The sequence below is a fragment of the Salvelinus namaycush genome, chromosome 8, assembly GCF_016432855.1.
Source record: "Salvelinus namaycush isolate Seneca chromosome 8, SaNama_1.0, whole genome shotgun sequence".
Classification (NCBI taxonomy): domain Eukaryota; kingdom Metazoa; phylum Chordata; class Actinopteri; order Salmoniformes; family Salmonidae; genus Salvelinus; species Salvelinus namaycush.
This window is the reverse complement of record NC_052314.1, coordinates 4,258,521-4,281,058: the sequence shown is the minus strand read 5'-3', so window position 1 is coordinate 4,281,058 and position 22,538 is coordinate 4,258,521. Positions and strand designations below refer to the sequence as shown.

At 46.3% G+C, this 22,538-nt stretch overlaps 1 protein-coding gene across 1 annotated transcript in view; it reads left to right on the top strand.

Moving 5' to 3' along the window:
* epx (eosinophil peroxidase) overlaps positions 1 to 19,867 on the top strand; it is a 32,553-nt gene extending 12,686 nt beyond the window's left edge. The window contains exons 9-17 of the mRNA XM_038998546.1: positions 4,389 to 4,800; positions 7,117 to 7,277; positions 8,689 to 8,947; positions 10,291 to 10,461; positions 13,374 to 13,436; positions 13,679 to 13,853; positions 16,162 to 16,373; positions 17,637 to 17,801; positions 19,737 to 19,867. Of these exons, the coding sequence (XP_038854474.1) occupies positions 4,389 to 4,800; positions 7,117 to 7,277; positions 8,689 to 8,947; positions 10,291 to 10,461; positions 13,374 to 13,436; positions 13,679 to 13,853; positions 16,162 to 16,373; positions 17,637 to 17,801; positions 19,737 to 19,867 (1,749 nt within the window). The remainder of the gene's footprint in view (positions 1 to 4,388; positions 4,801 to 7,116; positions 7,278 to 8,688; positions 8,948 to 10,290; positions 10,462 to 13,373; positions 13,437 to 13,678; positions 13,854 to 16,161; positions 16,374 to 17,636; positions 17,802 to 19,736) is intronic.
* Positions 19,868 to 22,538: the final 2,671 nt, after the last annotated feature.

Below are 22,538 nucleotides of genomic sequence, written 5' to 3'. Positions count from 1 at the left end.
ACCTTCCCCTCCTAACGCTGACCCACCTTCCCCTCCTAACGCTAACCCACCTTCCCCTCCTAACGCTAACCCACCTTCCCCTCCTAACTCTAACCCACCTTCCCCTCCTAACGCTAACCCACCTTCCCCTCCTAACGCTAACCCACCTTCCCCTCCTAACTCTAACCCACCTTCCCCTCCTAACGCTAACCCACCTTCCCCTCCCAACGCTAACCCACCTTCCCCTCCCAACGCTAACCCACCTTCCCCTCCTAACGCTAACCCACCTTCCCCTCCCAACGCTAACCCACCTTCCCCTCCCAACGCTAACCCACCTTCCCCTCCCAACGCTAACCCACCTTCCCCTCCTAACGCTAACCCACCTTCCCCTCCTAACGCTAACCCACCTTCCCCTCCTAACGCTAACCCACCTTCCCCTCCCAACGCTAACCCACCTTCCCCTCCCAACGCTAACCCACCTTCCCCTCCCAACGCTAACCCACCTTCCCCTCCCAACGCTAACCCACCTTCCCCTCCCAACGCTGACCCACCTTCCCCTCCTAACGCTAACCCACCTTCCCCTCCTAACGCTAACCCACCTTCCCCTCCTAACTCTAACCCACCTTCCCCTCCTAACGCTAACCCACCTTCCCCTCCTAACGCTAACCCACCTTCCCCTCCTAACTCTAACCCACCTATCCACTTTGTTTTTGTTTTTTTCTTTTTGAAATTATCTTTATTGGCACTGTGCTTTACTAGCAGGCTTTACTTTTAATTCTGTAACAATGATTCCATTTCATGGAGCGGTCTGCAATTGCTACATCCATTTTTTTTTTACTTATACCCATTGATTGTTGAATATTATAACTTATAAATATAAATGCCTCATGAGTTTAGTTCAACTGTCACACTCTATCAGAACCCAGAATATAAACTTGTTTTTCTTCAATGTTTGTAAACAAAGTAGATGTAAAGGTGTGTACGTTATTTAGAAACTGTTCATCGTCCTATAGCGGGCAAGGGGCAGGGCTGTGGGCCAGAAGGTTGTGGGTTCTCAGACCACCATGGACAAGGGGCAGGGCTGTGGGCCAGAAGGTTGTGGGTTCTCAGACCACCATGGACAAGGGGCAGGGCTGTGGGCCAGAAGGTTGTGGGTTCTCAGACCACCATGGACAAGGGGCAGGGCTGTGGGCCAGAAGGTTGTGGGTTCTCAGACCACCATGGACAAGGGGCAGGGCTGTGGGCAGGAAGGTTGTGGGTTCTCAGACCACCATGGACAAGGGGCAGGGCTGTGGGCAGGAAGGTTGTAGGTTCTCAGACCACCATGGACAAGGGGCAGGGCTGTGGGCCAGAAGGTTGTGGGTTCTCAGACCACCATGGACAAGGGGCAGGGCTGTGGGCCAGAAGGTTGTGGGTTCTCAGACCACCATGGACAAGGGGCAGGGCTGTGGGCCAGAAGGCTGTGGGTTCGCAGACCACCATGGACAAGGGGCAGGGCTGTGGGCCAGATGGTTGTGGGTTCGCAGACCACCATGGACAAGGGGCAGGGCTGTGGGCCAGAAGGTTGTAGGTTCTCAGACCACCATGGACAAGGGGCAGGGCTGTGGGCCAGAAGGTTGTGGGTTCTCAGACCACCATGGACAAGGGGCAGGGCTGTGGGCCAGAAGGTTGTGGGTTCTCAGACCACCATGGACAAGGGGCAGGGCTGTGGGCCAGAAGGTTGTAGGTTCTCAGACCACCATGGACAAGGGGCAGGGCTGTGGGCCAGAAGGTTGTGGGTTCTCAGACCACCATGGACAAGGGGCAGGGCTGTGGGCAGGAAGGTTGTGGGTTCTCAGACCACCATGGACAAGGGGCAGGGCTGTGGGCCAGAAGGTTGTGGGTTCTCAGACCACCATGGACAAGGGGCAGGGCTGTGGGCCAGAAGGCTGTGGGTTCGCAGACCACCATGGACAAGGGGCAGGGCTGTGGGCCAGATGGTTGTGGGTTCGCAGACCACCATGGACAAGGGGCAGGGCTGTGGGCCAGAAGGTTGTGGGTTCTCAGACCACCATGGACAAGAGTAGCGGGGAAATATCTCCTTTTGTAATAAAGGCATTGCATGAATCTACCATTTTGTATTTGCGGGTCCGAGTACAAGTAGCCTTTTATAAACGCATTTCATGCAATTCTACATAAGTTTACACGACTGGAGACCCTAGCAGGATCTTTTTCACTACACTAATTACCAGCTAAAAATGGACAGAGAGAAAGGCCTATGCATTCATCTTCTCATAAGCCTATTTCTCCAATGCCAAATCAGTGTGTCTTGTTTGTAGCGAAACTGTCCCCGTTTGAATTCAATCTGAGACGTCATAATGAATCTAAGCATGGTACTTTTAAAAGTGAGACCTACTTTTCCCAACCTCGACTGAGTAGGCCCTACCTACGTAAAAACAAATGTAAGCTTTACCCTGCTGCTACTCTTCCGTGGCAGCAATACATTGGTTGAATCAATGTTGTTTCCATGTCATTTCAATGAAATTGACGTTGAACCAACGTGGAATAGATGTTGAATTGACATCTGTGCTCGGTAGGTCACAAGTGTTTCACCTAGAAGCTGTCTGGGTTTAAAACATCTTCTATATTACAAAAATGATAGCGACAGATGACTTCACAATCAAAGTAAAATGGTTGTCTTCTCCACTATAGAAGGTTGTAGCTCAGCCTCCGAATGTCATAGAGACAAACCAATGATATTCTTACATTCGTCGGAGTCACATCTTTCCCGCCTTTTTTTTTTTTTTTTTACATCTTGTTTCTAGTATAAAGCATCACAGACCAAAGTGCTGGATCCATTTTCTTTTCTTCAAATCTTAAGCTAACAAAGGGTAGGTCTATGCTTTTTGACATTTTCTTTAACAAAAGGTAGGCAGACCTGTGGCATATCCTCACATACCCCCTCAATTTGAGTTCTGATTTGAACTTAACACACCAAGCCGTTAACTGACACGGAGGTAAGCTATTTAAAGAGTGCGTGGTGGGTGGAAGAACTGGCCGACAAAATCTATGGATATAGCAGCCTATAGCCTAATGTCGTCTGTCAAACAGGTAGGCCTACCTCCTATTTCTTAAATAGGAAGAACACACACACTTCCCCTCTCCCCAGATCCCGCTGTCAGACCCTCGTACTGGTATACAGAGCTGCTTACCTTCCTTCCCCTCTCCCCAGATCCCGCTGTCAGACCCTCGTACTGGTATAGAGAGCTGCTTAACTTCCTTCCCCTCTCCCCAGATCCCGCTGTCAGACCCTCGTACTGGTATACAGAGCTGCTTAACTTCCTTCCCCTCTCCCCAGATCCCGCTGTCAGACCCTCGTACTGGTATACAGAGCTGCTTAACTTCCTTCCCCTCTCCCCAGATCCCGCTGTCAGACCCTCGTACTGGTATACAGAGCTGCTTACCTTCCTTCCCCTCTCCCCAGATCCCGCTGTCAGACCCTCGTACTGGTATACAGAGCTGCATGCCTTTCTTCCCCTCTCCCCAGATCCCGTTGTCAGACCCTCGTACTGGTATACAGAGCTGCTTACCTTCCTTCCCCTCTCCCCAGATCCCGCTGTCAGACCCTCGTACTGGTATACAGAGCTGCTTACCTTCCTTCCCCTCTCCCCAGATCCCGCTGTCAGACCCTCGTACTGGTATACAGAGCTGCTTACCTTCCTTCCCCTCTCCCCAGATCCCGCTGTCAGACCCTCGTACTGGTATACAGAGCTGCTTACCTTCCTTCCCCTCTCCCCAGATCCCGTTGTCAGACCCTCGTACTGGTATACAGAGCTGCTTACCTTCCTTCCCCTCTCCCCAGATCCCGTTGTCAGACCCTCGTACTGGTATACAGGGCTGCTTAACTTCCTTCCCCTCTCCCCAGATCCCGCTGTCAGACCCTCGTACTGGTATACAGAGCTGCTTAACTTCCTTCCCCTTCTCCCCAGATCCCGCTGTCAGACCCTCGTACTGGTATACAGAGCTGCTTACCTTTCTTCCCTTCTCTCCAGATCCCGCTGTCAGACCCTCGTACTGGTATACAGAGCTGCTTACCTTCCTTCCCCTCTCCCCAGATCCCGCTGTCAGACCCTCGTACTGGTATACAGAGCTGCTTACCTTCCTTCCCCTCTCCCCAGATCCCGCTGTCAGACCCTCGTACTGGTATACAGAGCTGCTTACCTTCCTTCCCCTCTCCCCAGATCCCGCTGTCAGACCCTCGTACTGGTATACAGAGCTGCTTAACTTCCTTCCCCTCTCCCCAGATCCCGCTGTCAGACCCTCGTACTGGTATACAGAGCTGCTTAACTTTCTTCCCCTCTCCCCAGATCCCGCTGTCAGACCCTCGTACTGGTATACAGAGCTGCTTACCTTCCTTCCCCTCTCCCCAGATCCCGCTGTCAGACCCTCGTACTGGTATACAGAGCTGCATGCCTTTCTTCCGCTCGGCGCCCAGCTGTGTCGGGAGCGAAGCCTTCACCGGGGCCACACCCCACCATCACCGGGAGCAACTGAACGCCATCACCTCATTCGTGGACGCCAGTATGGTGTACGGTAGCTCCTCCCCCATGGCTGCGGCCCTGAGGAACCTCTCCTCTCCACTGGGTCTTCTGGCCCTCAATGATCAGGCCTCAGACCAGGGTCTCGCCTACATGCCCTACCTGCCTCGCCTACAGGGACGCCTGGATCCCTGTGGGCCACGAAGCGGGTCTGGGGCCAACTTCACCGGAGCCACAAGTGCCTCTGACACATCTGCTACTGCGCCAACAGAACAGGAGAATATTACATCCTGTTTCCAAGCAGGTATGTTACAATCCATCAATTAATCAATCAATCAAACAAAAACATGTATAAAGACCTTTTTGCAACATCTCTCACAAAGTGCTTTACAGTAACAACCTAGTTATCTGCTGCTATAAACTGTGTGCCTAGATACAGAATGTTTCTATAGCAACGCACATGCCCCGCCCACCTGAGGGTCTGTCTTTTTCAGCAGTATTTCCTGTGTTTGAGGGATGCAAAATCCACTTAACACTTTAAATCTCGCTGGATTGATTGCTTTAATTTTACTCCTGTGACTCTTTTATACTCTTGCTTGTGCCTGATGTTTTCCCCCGTTAGCGTTACCACCGCGGAAATGTTCGCAATGACCTGTCAAACACACCCCGGTAATGGCTGACATGGGCTCAATGGGATACATTGTCAATCTATAAGAACGTTAAAGCTTAGTCAGGGATTTAACGCACCGTCTCCACACTTACATCACAAGAAAGAGTAGAAAGATAACTTTATTTTGATGGGTGTACATTTTTTTTTTTTTTTTTTTATAAATATTTTTTTATCAGAGGGTGTCCCGCTATTGACACACTTGCTGAATTATGCAACAGAACGTGACAACAACAGTAATTAATGAGGCAGTCTAGACACTGCTGCTGAGTGCTGGTAGGGTAGACAGAACAAGTGTTTGGTGGTTACACTCATTTATGTTAATTCATTCATCTATATATGCAAATAATCCTGTATGTTTATGCAAACGAGGCACACATAATTTTCTTTGTTTTAACACAAACTATTCAAAAATCCCTGAACTCCATTCATTATAATGTCTAGGCAAGTAAAATGTTTTATGCTTTATAATTCAGTCAATATCTGAATTATATTGTATTTATTAGAATTGTTTTCAAAACCTTTGAACAATTTCTATGATCGTTGTTAATGTACTGTAGCAGACCTCAGGTTAAACATCCTGTAGGAATGTTCTGGTCAGTTGACTAGTGGTAATGTACTGTAGCAGACCTCAGGTTAAACATCCTGTAGGAATGTTCTGGTCAGTTGACTAGTGGTAATGTACTGTAGCAGACCTCAGGTTAAACATCCTGTAGGAATGTTCTGGTCAGTTGACTAGTGGGAATGTACTGTAGCAGACCTCAGGTTAAACATCCTGTAGGAATGTTCTGGTCAGTTGACTAGTGGTAATGTACTGTAGCAGACCTCAGGTTAAACATCCTGTAGGAATGTTCTGGTCAGTTGACTAGTGGTAATGTACTGTAGCAGACCTCAGGTTAAACATCCTGTAGGAATGTTCTGGTCAGTTGACTAGTGGGAATGTACTGTAGCAGACCTCAGGTTAAACATCCTGTAGGAATGTTCTGGTCAGTTGACTAGTGGGAATGTACTGTAGCAGACCTCAGGTTAAACATCCTGTAGGAATGTTCTGGTCAGTTGACTAGTGGTAATGTACTGTAGCAGACCTCAGGTTAAACATCCTGTAGGAATGTTCTGGTCAGTTGACTAGTGGGAATGTACTGTAGCAGACCTCAGGTTAAACATCCTGTAGGAATGTTCTGGTCAGTTGACTAGTGGGAATGTACTGTAGCAGACCTCAGGTTAAACATCCTGTAGGAATGTTCTGGTCAGTTGACTAGTGGTAATGTACTGTAGCAGACCTCAGGTTAAACATCCTGTAGGAATGTTCTGGTCAGTTGACTAGTGGGAATGTACTGTAGCAGACCTCAGGTTACAGATTGTGGTCAAAGTTCAACATCAGGGACACTCAGAGTCAATCTTAATGTGAATTATTGTTTATTGTCAGCGTGCTGAAAAGGTTCCAACCAACTCAATGCACCATAGTACACATGTCAATCAGGAGCTCTGCCTGGTCAGACCCAGCAGTTGTCTTATATACGGCTATACACAGATAAGTTATATTTGCTTGATTTAGCATAATTAATTAATCATTACCGTTTTGTTTCATTCATGTGACAGACCAATACTGGTTCATAACATGTGAAAGACTAGTAACTCTAGTAACTGTATGTCTATGGGTCAAACTTCCTGTATTCTGTTGTCTAGGTGACTCACGGGCCAATGAGCACCTTGATAGCTCTTCCTTCTAGTAACTGTATGTCTCTGGGTCAAACTTCCTGTATTCTGTTGTCTAGGTGACTCGCGGGCCAATGAGCACCTTGATAGCTCTTCCTTCTAGTAACTGTATGTCTCTGGGTCAAACTTCCTGTATTCTGTTGTCCAGGTGACTCACGGGCCAATGAGCACCTTGAAAGCTCTTCCTTCTAGTAACTGTATGTCTCTGGGTCAAACTTCCTGTATTCTGTTGTCTAGGTGACTCACGGGCCAATGAGCACCTGGGGATGATAGCACTCCACACGTTGTTCCTGAGGGAACACAACAGATTGGTCAGAGAGCTGCACCTCCTCAACCCTCACTGGAGCCCAGACACCTTGTACCAGGAGGCCAGGAAGATCATGGGGGCTGTCCACCAGGTACACACACTATGGGTTGGTTTTCCAGACAGATGAAGCCTCCTCCCGGGTCTGGATTCTAGGTGCTTCTGTTTCCCAGACAGATGAAGCCTCCTCCAGGGTCTGGGTTCTAGGTGCTTCTGTTTCCCAGACAGATGAAGCCTCCTCCAGGGTCTGGGTTCTAGGTGCTTCTGTTTCCCAGACAGATGAAGCCTCCTCCAGGGTCTGGATTCTAGGTGCTTCTGTTTCCCAGACAGATGAAGCCTCCTCCAGGATCTGGGTTCTAGGTGCTTCTGTTTCCCAGACAGATGAAGCCTCGTCTAGGTGCTTCTGTTTCCCAGACAGATGACGCCTCCTCCAGGGTCTGGGTTCTAGGTGCTTCTGTTTCCCAGACCGATGACGCCTCCTCCAGGGTCTGGGGTCTAGGTGATACAGCTCTGTGTCCCCTTCTACTTGCTCTCTGTTTCTTTTGCTTCCTATTGTTTATTAGTTGTATGTACGGGATACACCGTCCAACGAAATGCTTACTTGCAGGTTCCTTCTGGACAATACAACAACAAATAGAAATACAAGATAAGAATACCAACATAAAGTAAATGTCTCAGTAGAATAGAATAATCACTTTAGCATCAGTATAATCCAGGAAGACACAATTTATACTATATTTACATGTGTTTTGGGGAAGGGGCGATTGTGTGAGAATCAGAGCAGGTGGTCAGTCCAGGTCAAGTGTTCAGAAGTCTGATGTCTTGTAGATAGAAACTGTCTCTGAGCCTGTTGGTCTCAGACCTCCTCCTCCGGTACCGTCTGACCAACAGTAAGCGAGAGAACAGCTTGTGGCTGAGGGAGGGGGGGGGAGCTACAGGCCTTCCTCAGGCACTGTTTTGAGTAGATGTCCTGGATGGGTGGGAGCACGGTCCCACCCACGGTCTTCAACACCCACTGGAGGGTCTTGCTGTTGTGGACGGAGCAATTCCTGTACCAGGCCGTGATGTAACCGGTCAGGACGCTCTCGATGGTGCAGCGGTAGTATTTGGAGAGGACCCGGGTTGGCATGCAAAATGTATTCAGCCAATTTAGGAAGTAGAAACGCTGTTGCGCCCTCTTGACAAGAGTCGTGGTTTTGTTGTTCCACGTCATGTCCTCTGTGATGTGGACGCCGAGGAACTTAAAACGTCTGACTCTTTACTGCAGTCCCGTTGATGTGGATCAGGGCATGCTCCCTCCTCTGTTTCCTGAAGTCAACAATCAACTCCTTTGTTTTGCTGACGTTGAGGGAGAGGTTGTTGTCCTCGCACCACAACGCCAGTTGGTTATCAGGCCTACAAGTGATGATGGAGTCGGTGTCGTGCTTTCTGTTTTCTGTATTGCAGACAGTGACACGGACCTAAAGTAAGAATACTGCCTCACCCCTGATCTCTTCCTCCCTCAGATCCTGACCTGGGAGCACTATTTGCCCAGGGTCCTGGGTGAGACCCCCACCTCCCTCCTGATGCCTCCGTACAAGGGCTACGACCCTGAGATTGACCCCAGCATCGCTAACGTCTTCTCAGCCGCCGCCTTCCGCTTTGCCCACGTCACCGTGCAGCCGATGGTGGCCCGCCTGGGCCCTGGGTACAGCCTCGCCCCACAGCACCCACCTCTGCCCCTACACCACTCCCTCTTCGCATCCTGGAGGGTCGTACAGGAGGGTGAGAACATTTTATATTAGGGGCCGGTTTCCCGGACACAGTCCTGGACTAAAAAGTATTCTCAATAGAAAATATCCATTTGAAATAGGTTTTTAGTCCAGCAGTAGGCTTAATCTGGGTCCGGGAAATTGGCCCAAATGTTTTTAGCAGAAGCTCTTGTCTTACCCGGAGAGACTTAAAATCAGTGCATTAAACAAAAGTAAGTAAAACCACCACATACAGTGAGCTCCAAAAGTATTGGGACAGGGAATTTATCTGTTGTTATTTTGGCTTTGTACTCCAGCACTTTGGTATGAAATGATACAATGACTATGAGGTTAAAGTGCAGACTGTCCACTTTAATTTGAGGGTATTTTGATCCAAATAGTGTGAAATTACAACACTTTTTGTACATAGTCCCCCCCATTTTAGGGGACCAAAAGAATTGGGCCAAATTCACTTATATGTGCAATCTCTCTCTCCTCTCTCATCTTTTTCCTCTCTCTCTCCCACTTCTCCCCCACCTCTCTCTCTTTTCTCCCCCACCTCTCTCTCCCCCACCTCTCTCTCTCCCACTTCTCCTCCCTCTCTCCCCACCTCTCATCCACCTCTCTCTCATCTCGCTCATCCACCTCTCTCCTCTCTCTCCCCCACCTCTCGCCTCTCTCCCCACCTCTCATCCACCTCTCTCTCATCTCGCTCATCCACCTCTCTTCTCTCTCTCCCCCACCTCTCTTCTCTCTCTCCCCCACCTCTTTTCTCCCTCTCTTCTCTCTCTCCCTCACCTCTTTTCACCTCTCACCTCTCTCCCACCTCTCTCCCCTCTCTCTCTCCCCCACCTCTCTCCCCCACCTCTCTCCCACCTCTCCTCTCTCTCTCCCACCTCTCTCCTCTCTCTCCCCCACCTCTCTCCCACCTCTCTCTCCTCTCTCTCCCCCACCTCTCTCCCACCTCTCTCTCCTCTCTCTCCCCCCCCTCTCTCCCCCACCTCTCCCACCTCTCTCCTCTCACCTCTCTCCTCTCTCTCTCCCACCTCTCTCCTCTCTCTCTCCCACCTCTCTCCCCCCCCTCTCCCCCACCTCTCTCCCAACTCTCTCCTCTCTCTCTCCCACCTCTCTCCTCTCTCTCCCCCACCTCTCTCCCACCTCTCTCCTCTCTCTCCCCCACCTCTCTCCCACCTCTCTCTCCTCTCTCTCCCCCACCTCTCTCTCCTCTCTATCCCACCTCTCTCCCCCACCTCTCTCTCATCTCTCTCCTCTCTCTCTCCCACCTCTCTCCCCCACCTCTCTCCCGCCTCTCTCCCACCTCTCTCTCCCACCTCTCTCTCCCACCTCTCTCTCCCACCTCTCTCCCATCTCTCTCAGGGGGTATAGACCCAGTGCTGCGTGGCCTCCTCCTATCCCCAGCCAAGCTCCAGATGCCAGGCCAGATGATGGTTGAGGAGCTAACTGAGAGACTGTTCCAGGCCCAGGGTGGGATGCCACTAGACCTGGGTGCCCTCAACCTGCAGCGGGGCCGAGACCACGGTCTGCCTGGTAATATTAGTACTATATTACTATACTATATTATATAGACCATGGCCTGCCTGGTAATATTAGTATTATATTACTATACTATATTATATTATATAGACCATGGCCTGTCTGGTAATATTAGTACTATACTACTATACTATATTATATAGACCAAAGCCTGCCTTGTAATATTAGCACTATATTATATAGACCAAAGCCTGCCTTGTAATATTAGTACTATATTACTATACTATATTATATAGACCACGGCCTGCCTGGAAATATTAGTACTATACTACATTATATAGGCCATGGCCTGCCTGGTAATATTAGTACTATATTACTATACTATATTATATAGACCATGGCCTACCCTGTTAATATTAGTACTATATTACTATACTATATTATATAGACCATGGCCTGCCTGGTAATATTAGTACTATATTAATATACTATATTAGATAGACCTTGGCCTGTCTGGTAATATTAGTACTATATTACTATACAACATTATATAGACCATGGCCTGCCTGGTAATATTAGTACTATATTACTATACTATATTATATAGACCATGGCCTACCCTGGTAATATTAGTACTATATTAATATACTATATTATATAGACCATGGCCTGCCTGGTAATATTAGTACTATATTACTATACTATATTAGATAGACCTTGGCCTGTCTGGTAATATTAGTACTATATTAATATACTATATTAGATAGACCTTGGCCTGTCTGGTAATATTAGTACTATATTAATATACTATATTAGATAGACCTTGGCCTGTCTGGTAATATTAGTACTATATTACTATACTATATTATATAGACCATGGCCTACCCTGGTAATATTAGTACTATATTACTATATTAATATACTATATTAGATAGACCTTGGCCTGTCTGGTAATATTAGTACTATACTATTATACTATATTAGTACAGGCCTACCTGATCCCTGCTGGTTATATTAAACAGTATACAGTACTTATAGTATACTCTCAAACATACTTGTTAGAAGACGGCCCAACCGGACTTATCCTTGTTCTCAAACTCACATGTTAGAAGACGGCCCAACCGGACTTATCCTTGTTCTCAAACTCACATGTTAGAAGACGGCCCAACCGGACTTATCCTTGTTCTCAAACTCACATGTTAGAAGACGGCCCAACCGGACTTATCCTTGTTCTCAAACTCACATGTTAGAAGATGGCCCAACCGGACTTATCCTTGTTCTCAAACTCACATGTTAGAAGACGGCCCAACCGGACTTATCCTTGTTCTCAAACTCACATGTTAGAAGACGGCCCAACCGGACTTATCCTTGTTCTCAAACTCACATGTTAGAAGACGGCCCAACCGGACTTATCCTTGTTCTCAAACTCACATGTTAGAAGACGGCCCAACCGGACTTATCCTTGTTCTCAAACTCACATGGTAGAAGACGACCCAACCGGACTTATCCTTGTTCTCAAACTCACATGTTAGAAGACGACCCAACCGGACTTATCCTTGTTCTCAAACTCACATGTTAGAAGACGGCCCAACCGGACTTATCCTTGTTCTCAAACTCACATGTTAGAAGACGGCCCAACCGGACGTATCCTTGTTCTCAAACTCACATGTTAGAAGATGGTCCAACCGGACTTATCCTTGTTCTCAAACTCACATGTTAGAAGATGGTCCAACCGGACTTATCCTTGTTCTCAAACTCACATGTTAGAAGACGGCCCAACCGGACTTATCCTTGTTCTCAAACTCACATGTTAGAAGATGGTCCAACCGGACTTATCCTTGTTCTCAAACTCACATGTTAGAAGATGGTCCAACCGGACTTATCCTTGTTCTCAAACTCACATGTTAGAAGATGGTCCAACCGGACTTATCCTTGTTCTCAAACTCACATGTTAGAAGATGGTCCAACCGGACTTATCCTTGTTCTCAAACTCACATGTTAGAAGATGGTCCAACCGGACTTATCCTTGTTCTCAAACTCACGTTAGAAGATGGTCCAACCGGACTTATCCTTGTTCTCAAACTCACATGTTAGAAGATGGTCCAACCGGACTTATCCTTGTTCTCAAACTCACATGTTAGAAGACGGCCCAAACGGACTTATCCTTGTTCTCAAACTCACATGTTAGAAGACGACCCAACCGGACTTATCCTTGTTCTCAAACTCACATGTTAGAAGACGGCCCAACCGGACTTATCCTTGTTCTCAAACTCACATGTTAGAAGACGACCCAACCGGACTTATCCTTGTTCTCAAACTCACATGTTAGAAGACGACCCAACCGGACTTATCCTTGTTCTCAAACTCACATGTTAGAAGACGGCCCAACCGGACTTATCCTTGTTCTCAAACTCACATGTTAGAAGATGGTCCAACCGGACTTATCCTTGTTCTCAAACTCACATGTTAGAAGATGGTCCAACCGGACTTATCCTTGTTCTCAAACTCACATGTTAGAAGATGGTCCAACCGGACTTATCCTTGTTCTCAAACTCACATGTTAGAAGATGGTCCAACCGGACTTATCCTTGTTCTCAAACTCACATGTTAGAAGATGGTCCAACCGGACTTATCCTTGTTCTCAAACTCACATGTTAGAAGATGGTCCAACCGGACTTATCCTTGTTCTCAAACTCACATGTTAGAAGATGGTCCAACCGGACTTATCCTTGTTCTCAAACTCACATGTTAGAAGATGGTCCAACCGGACTTATCCTTGTTCTCAAACTCACATGTTAGAAGATGGTCCAACCGGACTTATCCTTGTTCTCAAACTCACATGTTAGAAGACGACCCAACTGGACTAATGCTTGTTGTTTTATCTCCATTTGTTTTCTGCATTCCTCTACCCCTCTTCTATGTATCCCTCCATCAATCTCTCCTTCCCCTACTTCCTGTTCTACCAGGTTACAGCTCGTGGCGTGGGCTCTGTGGCCTCTCTGTTCCCAACACCACCTCTGACCTTGCAGGTAGATAGATAAACAGAATATTTGATCATTATAAAAAAATACATTATATCCAAACTCATTGAGAACCTGTTTTCATATTTGTATACACCGCACTAGTTTTCATTGTGGTCCTCCTAATTCCAAACACATAAGTGTATACAATGCACCATACTACATTTAAAACCATGAATGATAATATAAGACAAAAAAAAAACGTGTTCCAACGTATTTCCATCACGTTCGTCTGACCTCTGGCCTGGCAGGTATTCTGGGTAACTCTGGTCTGGCTGAGAAGTTCCTGTTGTTGTACGGGACGTCCCAGAACATCGACGTATGGGTGGGGGCCATCTCAGAGCCTCCTCTACCTGGGGGCCGGGTGGGACCCCTCCTGGCCTGTCTGCTGGCCAAGCAGTTCAGAGCACTGAGAGACGGAGACAGGTGAGATGAGATGGTGTTAGACTATTGTTCAGTTCAGAGCACTGAGAGACGGAGACAGGTGAGATGAGATGGTGTTAGACTATTGTTCAGTTCAGAGCACTGAGAGACGGAGACAGGTGAGATGAGATGGTGTTAGACTCTATTGTTCAGTTCAGAGCACTGAGAGACGGAGACAGGTGAGATGAGATGGTGTTAGACTCTATTGTTCAGTTCAGAGCACTGAGAGACGGAGACAGGTGAGATGAGATGGTGTTAGACTCTATTGTTCAGTTCAGAGCACTGAGAGACGGAGACAGGTGAGATGATGTTCCACTCTATTGTGTAACAGTAAGGCTTTCATCCCTGTTCTAACCCCAAGCTGGGCTCGGACCAGGGACCCTCTGCACACATCAACACTCTCAAAAACAATGTTAAGGTGTTACAAGGTTGTGAAACACAAACACATGTAATAACAACTAGGCTGGATTTCAATCCGATCGGCCCTTTTTGGCTATGCACCATTTAAAGGCATTGTTACCGCGGTCGCAGAGATCACATTCTAAGTAAATGCTGCAGATGCCGAGTCAATCGGAAATGACCTATAAATGTGACCCGCGCTACAACACGGATCGTCCGCAGACCGGATGTGACCCGCGCTACAACGCGGATCGTCCGCAGACCGGATGTGACCCGCGCTACAACGCGGATTGTCCGCAGACCGGATGTGACCCGCGCTACAACGCGGATCGTCCGCAGACCGGATGTGACCCGCGCTACAACGCAGATCGTCCGCAGACCGGATGTGACCCGCGCTACGACGCGGATCGTCCGCAGACCGGATGTGACCCGCGCTACGACGCGGATCGTCCCCAGACCGGATGTGACCCGCGCTACGACGCGGATCGTCCGCAGACCGGATGTGACCCGCGCTACAACGCGGATCGTCCCCAGACCGGATGTGACCCGCGCTACGACGCGGATCGTCCGCAGACCGGATGTGACCCGCGCTACGACGCGGATCGTCCCCAGACCGGATGTGACCCGCGCTAAAACGCGGATCGTCCGCAGACCGGATGTGACCCGCGCTACAACGCGGATCGTCCGCAGACCGGATGTGACCCGCGCTACAACGCGGATCGTCCGCAGACCGGATGTGACCCGCGCTACAACGCGGATCGTCCGCAGACCGGATGTGACCCGCGCTACAACGCGGATCGTCCGCAGACCGGATGTGACCCGCGCTACAACGCGGATCGTCCGCAGACCGGATGTGACCCGCGCTACAACGCGGATCGTCCGCAGACCGGATGTGACCCGCGCTACGACGCGGATCGTCCCCAGACCGGATGTGACCCGCGCTACAACGCGGATCGTCCGCAGACCGGATGTGACCCGCGCTACAACGCGGATCGTCCGCAGACCGGATGTGACCCGCGCTACAACGCGGATCGTCCGCAGACCGGATGTGACCCGCGCTACAACGCGGATCGTCCGCAGACCGGATGTGACCCGCGCTACGACGCGGATCGTCCCCAGACCGGATGTGACCCGCGCTACAACGCGGATCGTCCGCAGACCGGATGTGACCCGCGCTACAACGCGGATCGTCCGCAGACCGGATGTGACCCGCACTACAACGCGGATCGTCCGCAGACCGGATTGAGTCCTGGGCTTAGACAGGTTTGCCATATATATTGTTTGAATGAATAGATTGTATATTGATCATTTCAAAAAAATCCATGAATCTCATGACCATCTACACTTAGTGGGCACAACTTTAATAACACCTGCTCTTTCCATGACATAGAATGACCAAGTGAAAGTTTTGATCCCTTATTGATGTCACTTGTTAATTAAATCGACTTCAATCAGTGTAGATGAAGGGAAGGAGACAGATTAAAGAAGGACTTTTAAACCTTGAGACAGTTGAGACATGGATTGTATGTGTGCCATTCTGAGTGTGAATGGGCAAGACAAAATATTGAAGTGCCTTTGAACGGCGTATGGTAGTAGGTGCCAAGCGCACCGGTTTGAGTGTCAAGAACTGCAACGCTGCTGGGTTTTTCACGCTCAACAGTTTCCCATGTGTGGTCCACCAAGCCAACTTGACACAACTGTGGGGAAGCATTGGAGTCAACATGGGCCAGCATCCCTGTGGAACGCTTTCCACATCGAATTGATGCTGTTCTGAGTGCAACTCAATATTAGGAAGGTGTTCCTAATGTTTTGTACACTCAGGGTATGTCTGAGATGCTGCCCACTCAATGTGTCTGTTTGAATCGGCCCTAAAGTATGTCTGCCTACCCAGCAACCTCTCCCACTCTGTCAGGTTCTGGTGGGAGAGAGAGGCTGTGTTCACCAGCACCCAGAGAGCTCAGCTTCACACCGTGTCCCTGTCCCGTATCATCTGTGACAACACGCACATCACACGTGTTCCCTCCGACCCATTCAGCCGTACGGTCAGCCCAGAAGACATGCTGGCCTGCAGCCACCCCCTCATCCCTCACCTTAACCTCTCTGCCTGGAAGGAGCCTGACACAGGTACTGTTCTCCTAACCCTCATCCCTCACCTTATCCTCTCTGCCTGGAAGGAGCCTGACACAGGTGCTGTTCTCCTAACCCTCATCCCTCACCTTAACCTCTCTGTCTGGATGGAACAGGTACTGCTCTCCTAACCCTCATCCCTCACCTTAACCTCTCTGTCTGGATGGAACAGGTACTGTTCTCCTAACCCTCATCCCTCACCTTATCCTCTCTATCTGGATAGAACAGGTACTGTTCTCCTAACCCTCATCCCTCACCTTATCCTCTCTGTCTGGATGGAACCAGACACATGTGCTGTTCTCCTAACCCTCATCCCTCACCTTATCCTCTCTGCCTGGAAGGAACAGGTGCTGTTCTCCTAACCCTCATCCCTCACCTTATCCTCTCTGTCTGGATGGAACAGGTACTGTTCTCCTAACCCTCATCCCTCACCTTATCCTCTCTGCCTGGAAGGAACAGGTACTGTTCTCCTAACCCTCATCCCTCACCTTAACCTCTCTGTCTGGATGGAACAGGTACTGTTCTCCTAACCCTCATCCCTCACCTTAACCTCTCTGTCTGGATGGAACAGGTACTGTTCTCCTAACCCTCATCCCTCACCTTAACCTCTCTGTCTGGATGGAACAGGTACTGCTCTCCTAACCCTCATCCCTCACCTTAACCTCTCTGTCTGGATGGAACCAGACACATGTGTTGTTCTTCTAACCCTCATCCCTCACCTTAACCTCTCTGCCTGGAAGGAGCCTGACACAGGTACTGTTCTCCTAACCCTCATCCCTCACCTTAACCTCTCTGTCTGGATGGAACAGGTACTGCTCTCCTAACCCTCATCCCTCACCTTAACCTCTCTGCCTGGAAGGAGCCTGACACAGGTGCTGTTCTCCTAACCCTCATCCCTCACCTTAACCTCTCTGTCTGGATGGAACAGGTGCTGTTCTCCTAACCCTCATCCCTCACCTTAACCTCTCTGCCTGGATGGAACCAGACACAGGTAGAGAAAGAGGGAGGGAAAGGATAGAGATTGGACATGGAGTCAGTAAAGAAATCTAGCAACTACATGGTATGCAAGATACGTGTATTTAGTAGATCAGGGATTCTGTGCAGAGCCCTGCTCAGGCTGCTCCTCTACAACAGGCTGTCGACTTTCATCTGACCTCCTCAGGTGTGGTCCAGTTGCCAGGTTACAGACAGGCTTCTCTCTACTGTGACCTCATCATCATTAGGTTATCACTGTACTTCCTTCCTCCTCCTCCCCCTTAGATCCCAGTTGTGGTCCAATCCCCAGGTTACAGTCAGGCTTCTCTCTGCTCTGTGACTCCGTCATCTACTACCAGTGTGGTCCAGGCTATCAGCTGATTGGTCCATCCTCTGTGACCTGTGACCCCAACAGCTATCAATGGAGTCCTGCTCCCCCAACCTGCCACGGTAGGGTGTGTGTGTGTGTGTGTGTGTGTGTGTGTGTGTGTGTGTGTGTGTGTGTGTGTGTGTGTGTGTGTGTGTGTGTGTGTGTGTGTGTGTGTGTGTGTGATTTTAATTAAGGCACTACAGTCGACATGCATGTCTTTAGTTTTGTATTCTGACTGATTTGCTGTAGATGTCGATGAGTGTGCCGATCAGCCAACCCCGTGCCCCCAAAACATGGACTGCCTCAACACACCTGGGTCATATATGTGCACAGGTAGGCATTCTATACATTCTATACATCTATATAATCTATTCATACTATACATCTATATAATCTATTCATACTATACATCTATATAATCTATACAATCTATTCATTCTATACATCTATATAATCTATTCATTCTATACATCTATATAATCTATTCATCTATACATTCTATACATCTATACATTCTATACATCTATATAATCTATACCTTCTGTGCATTCTATACATCTATACATTCTATATATTCTATACATTCTATACATATATACATTCTATACATCTATGCATTCTATACATTCTATATATTCTATACATATTCTGTACATCTATACATATTCTGTACATCTATACATTCTGTACATCTATACATTCTGTACATCTATACATTCTATATATTCTATACATTCTATACATATATACATTCTATACATCTATGCATTCTATACATTCTATATATTCTATACATTCTATACATATATACATTCTATACATCTATGCATTCTATACATTCTATATATTCTATACATATTCTGTACATCTATACATATTCTGTACATCTATACATATTCTGTACATCTATACATTCTGTGCATCTATACATTCTATACATCTATACATTCTATACATCTATACATTCTATGTATCTATATACTCTATACATTTTATACATATACATTCTATACACATTATATACATTCTATACACCTATCCTTCTATACACATTATATACATTTTCTAATGTATCTGACCATCAGATGTTAATCAATACTAATGTATCTGACCATCAGATGTTAATCAATACTAATGTATCTGACCATCAGGTGTTAATCAATACTAATGTATCTGACCATCAGGTGTTAATCAATACTAATGTATCTGAACATCAGATGTTAATCAATACTAATGTATCTGACCATCAGGTGTTAATCAATACTAATGTATCTGACCATCAGGTGTTAATCAATACTAATGTATCTGACCATCAGATGTTAATCAATACTAATGTATCTGACCATCAGGTGTTAATCAATACTAATGTATCTGACCATCAGATGTTAATCAATACTAATGTATCTGACCATCAGGCGTTAATCAATACTAATGTATCTGAACATCAGATGTTAATCAATACTAATGTATCTGACCATCAGGTGTTAATCAATACTAATGTATCTGACCATCAGGTGTTAATCAATACTAATGTATCTGAACATCAGATGTTAATCAATACTAATGTATCTGACCATCAGGTGTTAATCAATACTAATGTATTTGACCATCAGATGTTAATCAATACTAATGTATTTGACCATCAGATGTTAATCAATACTAATGTATCTGACCATCAGACCTTAATCAATACTAATGTATCTGACCATCAGGTGTTAATCAGTACTAATGTATCTGACCATCATATGTTAATCAATACTAATGTATCTGACCATCAGATGTTAATCAATACTAATGTATCTGACCATCAGGTGTTAATCAATACTAATGTATTTGACCATCAGATGTTAATCAATACTAATGTATTTGACCATCAGATGTTAATCAATACTAATGTATCTGACCATCAGAAAGGACCTTTTATATTTGGTAACGCTTCAGTATTACAGATTGAATAGAGTCCTTAATAAACATATTGAACAAGTGTTCCTCTGTCTGTTTGTGGTGTGTTCCAGACCTGGACCTGTCCTCCCTGTCTGCAGTCTCAGTAGTGTCTGCTGTAATAGCTGTGGTTGGTGGTGTGGCCATCATGTTCGTGATACTGGCCTGTTGTAGAAGGTACGTCATTATAATGATGTCCAGGTGATAACGGTCATTGTAATGTATCAGGGTTGGGGTCAAGTTCATAATGTCCTTGTCAATTCAGGAAGTAAACTGAAATTCTATGTCTTATTTCATTCATTGACAAGTATAACTTACTTATAAAATGTTTTATTAAAATGAAATTGACCCCAACCCTCGTAGATGTTGCTTAACAAATGTTATGTAACATTTCAAAAACTATATATATATATTTTATTTTATTTTATATCCTTGCAGGTATTTTCCAAAGAAGCCAGAACCGATAAACAGAACCGATAAACAGAACCGATAAACAGTGGTTTCTGTAAGAGGGACAGATAACCAAGCGACACCTCTGGAAATATAGTCCTTACATATTTTATTACATTTTAGTATTTTGTTTTAAAAATGTGACATATATCCTAAAAGTATGCACTTGAATGTGTTGATATTAAAACGTAAATTCAGATTATTTGTTAGATAATAACCTGAAAATAAGAAATAACTGAATTGTAACCTCATTTTAGACCACAGTCACATTAGGTCTGACTCAAAGTGCAGAAAGTAATTCGCTGTATTTGGTGCATATGTGCCGCCGTACAGTATTTGGACAGTGACCATTTTTTTGTTGTAGTTCTGTTTAGTGACAAAAAATGACGCAATACATTATTTACCATTTCATTTCTATTGGCCATCCAACAAGTTTGAGTTACAAGCTTGATGTAGTTGTGTGATAGGAATATGGGACCAAATACTACACTTTTTACTACTTTATTAATACACATAAGTGAATTTGTCTAAATACTTTTGGTTGCCTAAAAGTTAAATGTACAAAAAAGTGCTGTAATTTCTAAACGGTTTACCTGAAAATGCCCTCAAATTAAATCTGACAGTCGGCACTGTCAGCTTTGAAATCCAAATTGCTGGAGTACAGAGCCAAAACAAAACGTGTCACAGTCCAAATACTTGGATATCAGTGTATTTGTCTGTTCTAGTCAACGTGTTTGAAGCCCATAAACCTGAACAAGCTAACAGCATTAAAGGGCGTTGCAGTTTTAAAAAAATATATATGTTTTGTCGTCACATACACCGGATAGGTTCAGTGAAATGTGTTGTTTTACCGGTTCAGCCATAGTAGTACGGCACCCCTGGAGCAAATTAGGGTTAAGTGCCTTGCTCAAGGACACGTCGACAGATTTTTCACCTTGTCGGCTCAGGTATTTAAATCAGTTAGTAACCGGGAAGAAACACTTGTCCGGAACACTTGTTAAACATCTTGGAAGCATGTCCCTGTTCGGTACCTATGACAGCTTTCCGGACCGGTAATGCCATTCTGAGAGAGACAGGTCGCGTTCCAGGCCGACTATAGGCAGCGTTTAATGGTTTGCGTGTCAAATTGCTATATCACATGATCAGTCAGGCAACTGCAATGTAGTCAGTCTGGAATGCCGTCGGCCACATTTATGATTACCAGTATGTTCTTGGATCTCTGTGCCATATTCCCCTCCCTTCAAACCTGTTTAGCAACAACTGTGGGCGTGGGAGGGAGTCGACTGGAGGCTTTTTGTATCAGAGGGTAACCAACCATCCACTTCTTGGTAACAACCTAAATCTAGTGACCTACCTGGGCCCTGAGGTCAAATATGTCTCTTTACTAGAAGGATTCCACAGTATATGATTTGTAGGCTACTTCAGGCAGGGCTTCTGTGGGTTAAAGCCACACTAATGCGGAGCGATTAACTGGCATTTTGGTTATTTTTCATTTTATAAACAACTAATTGACAGATGTTGGTTCAATGATTTATTTTCCTGTGAGCTCAATGCACACCTTGCACAGTTTCTCTACAGATTAAAAACAGATCCAGGCTGAACTGTGCGATGTAGTAGGGAGTTGTAGTTTCCAGCAGGCCAATATTCTTCATAGTTTATCGCAGAAAACGTGGTAATTAACTACAATGACCATAATCCATTGCACACCTACTTGTCCGTTCTGTGTATATTTTATGCCTGCTACAGAAGAGACAGAAGAATGCATGATCATGAGGGGATATTGAGATGAGATGACTTGGAATTAAATAAGTCATCAAATGTAATATACACAATAACTGAAATATTTTATTAAGGTAGAGTAATTGTGTTGTCACAGCATTCAACCCACAATGTGCTTCTACACCTGCATTGCTTGCTGTTTGGGGTTTTAGGCAGGGTTTCTGTACAGCACTTTGAGATATCAGCTGATGTAAGAAGGGCTATATAATTACATTTGATTTGACATAATGCATAGTGCATTTAATGTAACAAATATATATATATCGAAATCGAACAGTGATTTTTTAATTTGTATATAATCAAACGGACACCAAACCGACCTCAAAAAGCACTAATCGCTCAGCACTAAGCCACACTTTTTAATTTGTGAAAAGTGTGCAACCAAGGCACCCTAAAAAATGCAGGCAATGGAAGCAAATGCATCACATGGTATTTTCACATACAAATAGAACTCAGGTCTCGATCCCTGAAGCGTTCCAGATCCCTGAAGCGTTCCAGATCCCTGAAGCGTTCCAGATCCCTGAAGCGTTCCAGATCCCTGAAGCGTTCCAGATCCCTGAAGCGTTCCAGATCTCTGAAGCGTTCCAGATCCCTGAAGCGTTCCAGATCCCTGAAGCGTTCCAGATCCCTGAAGCGTTCCAGATCTC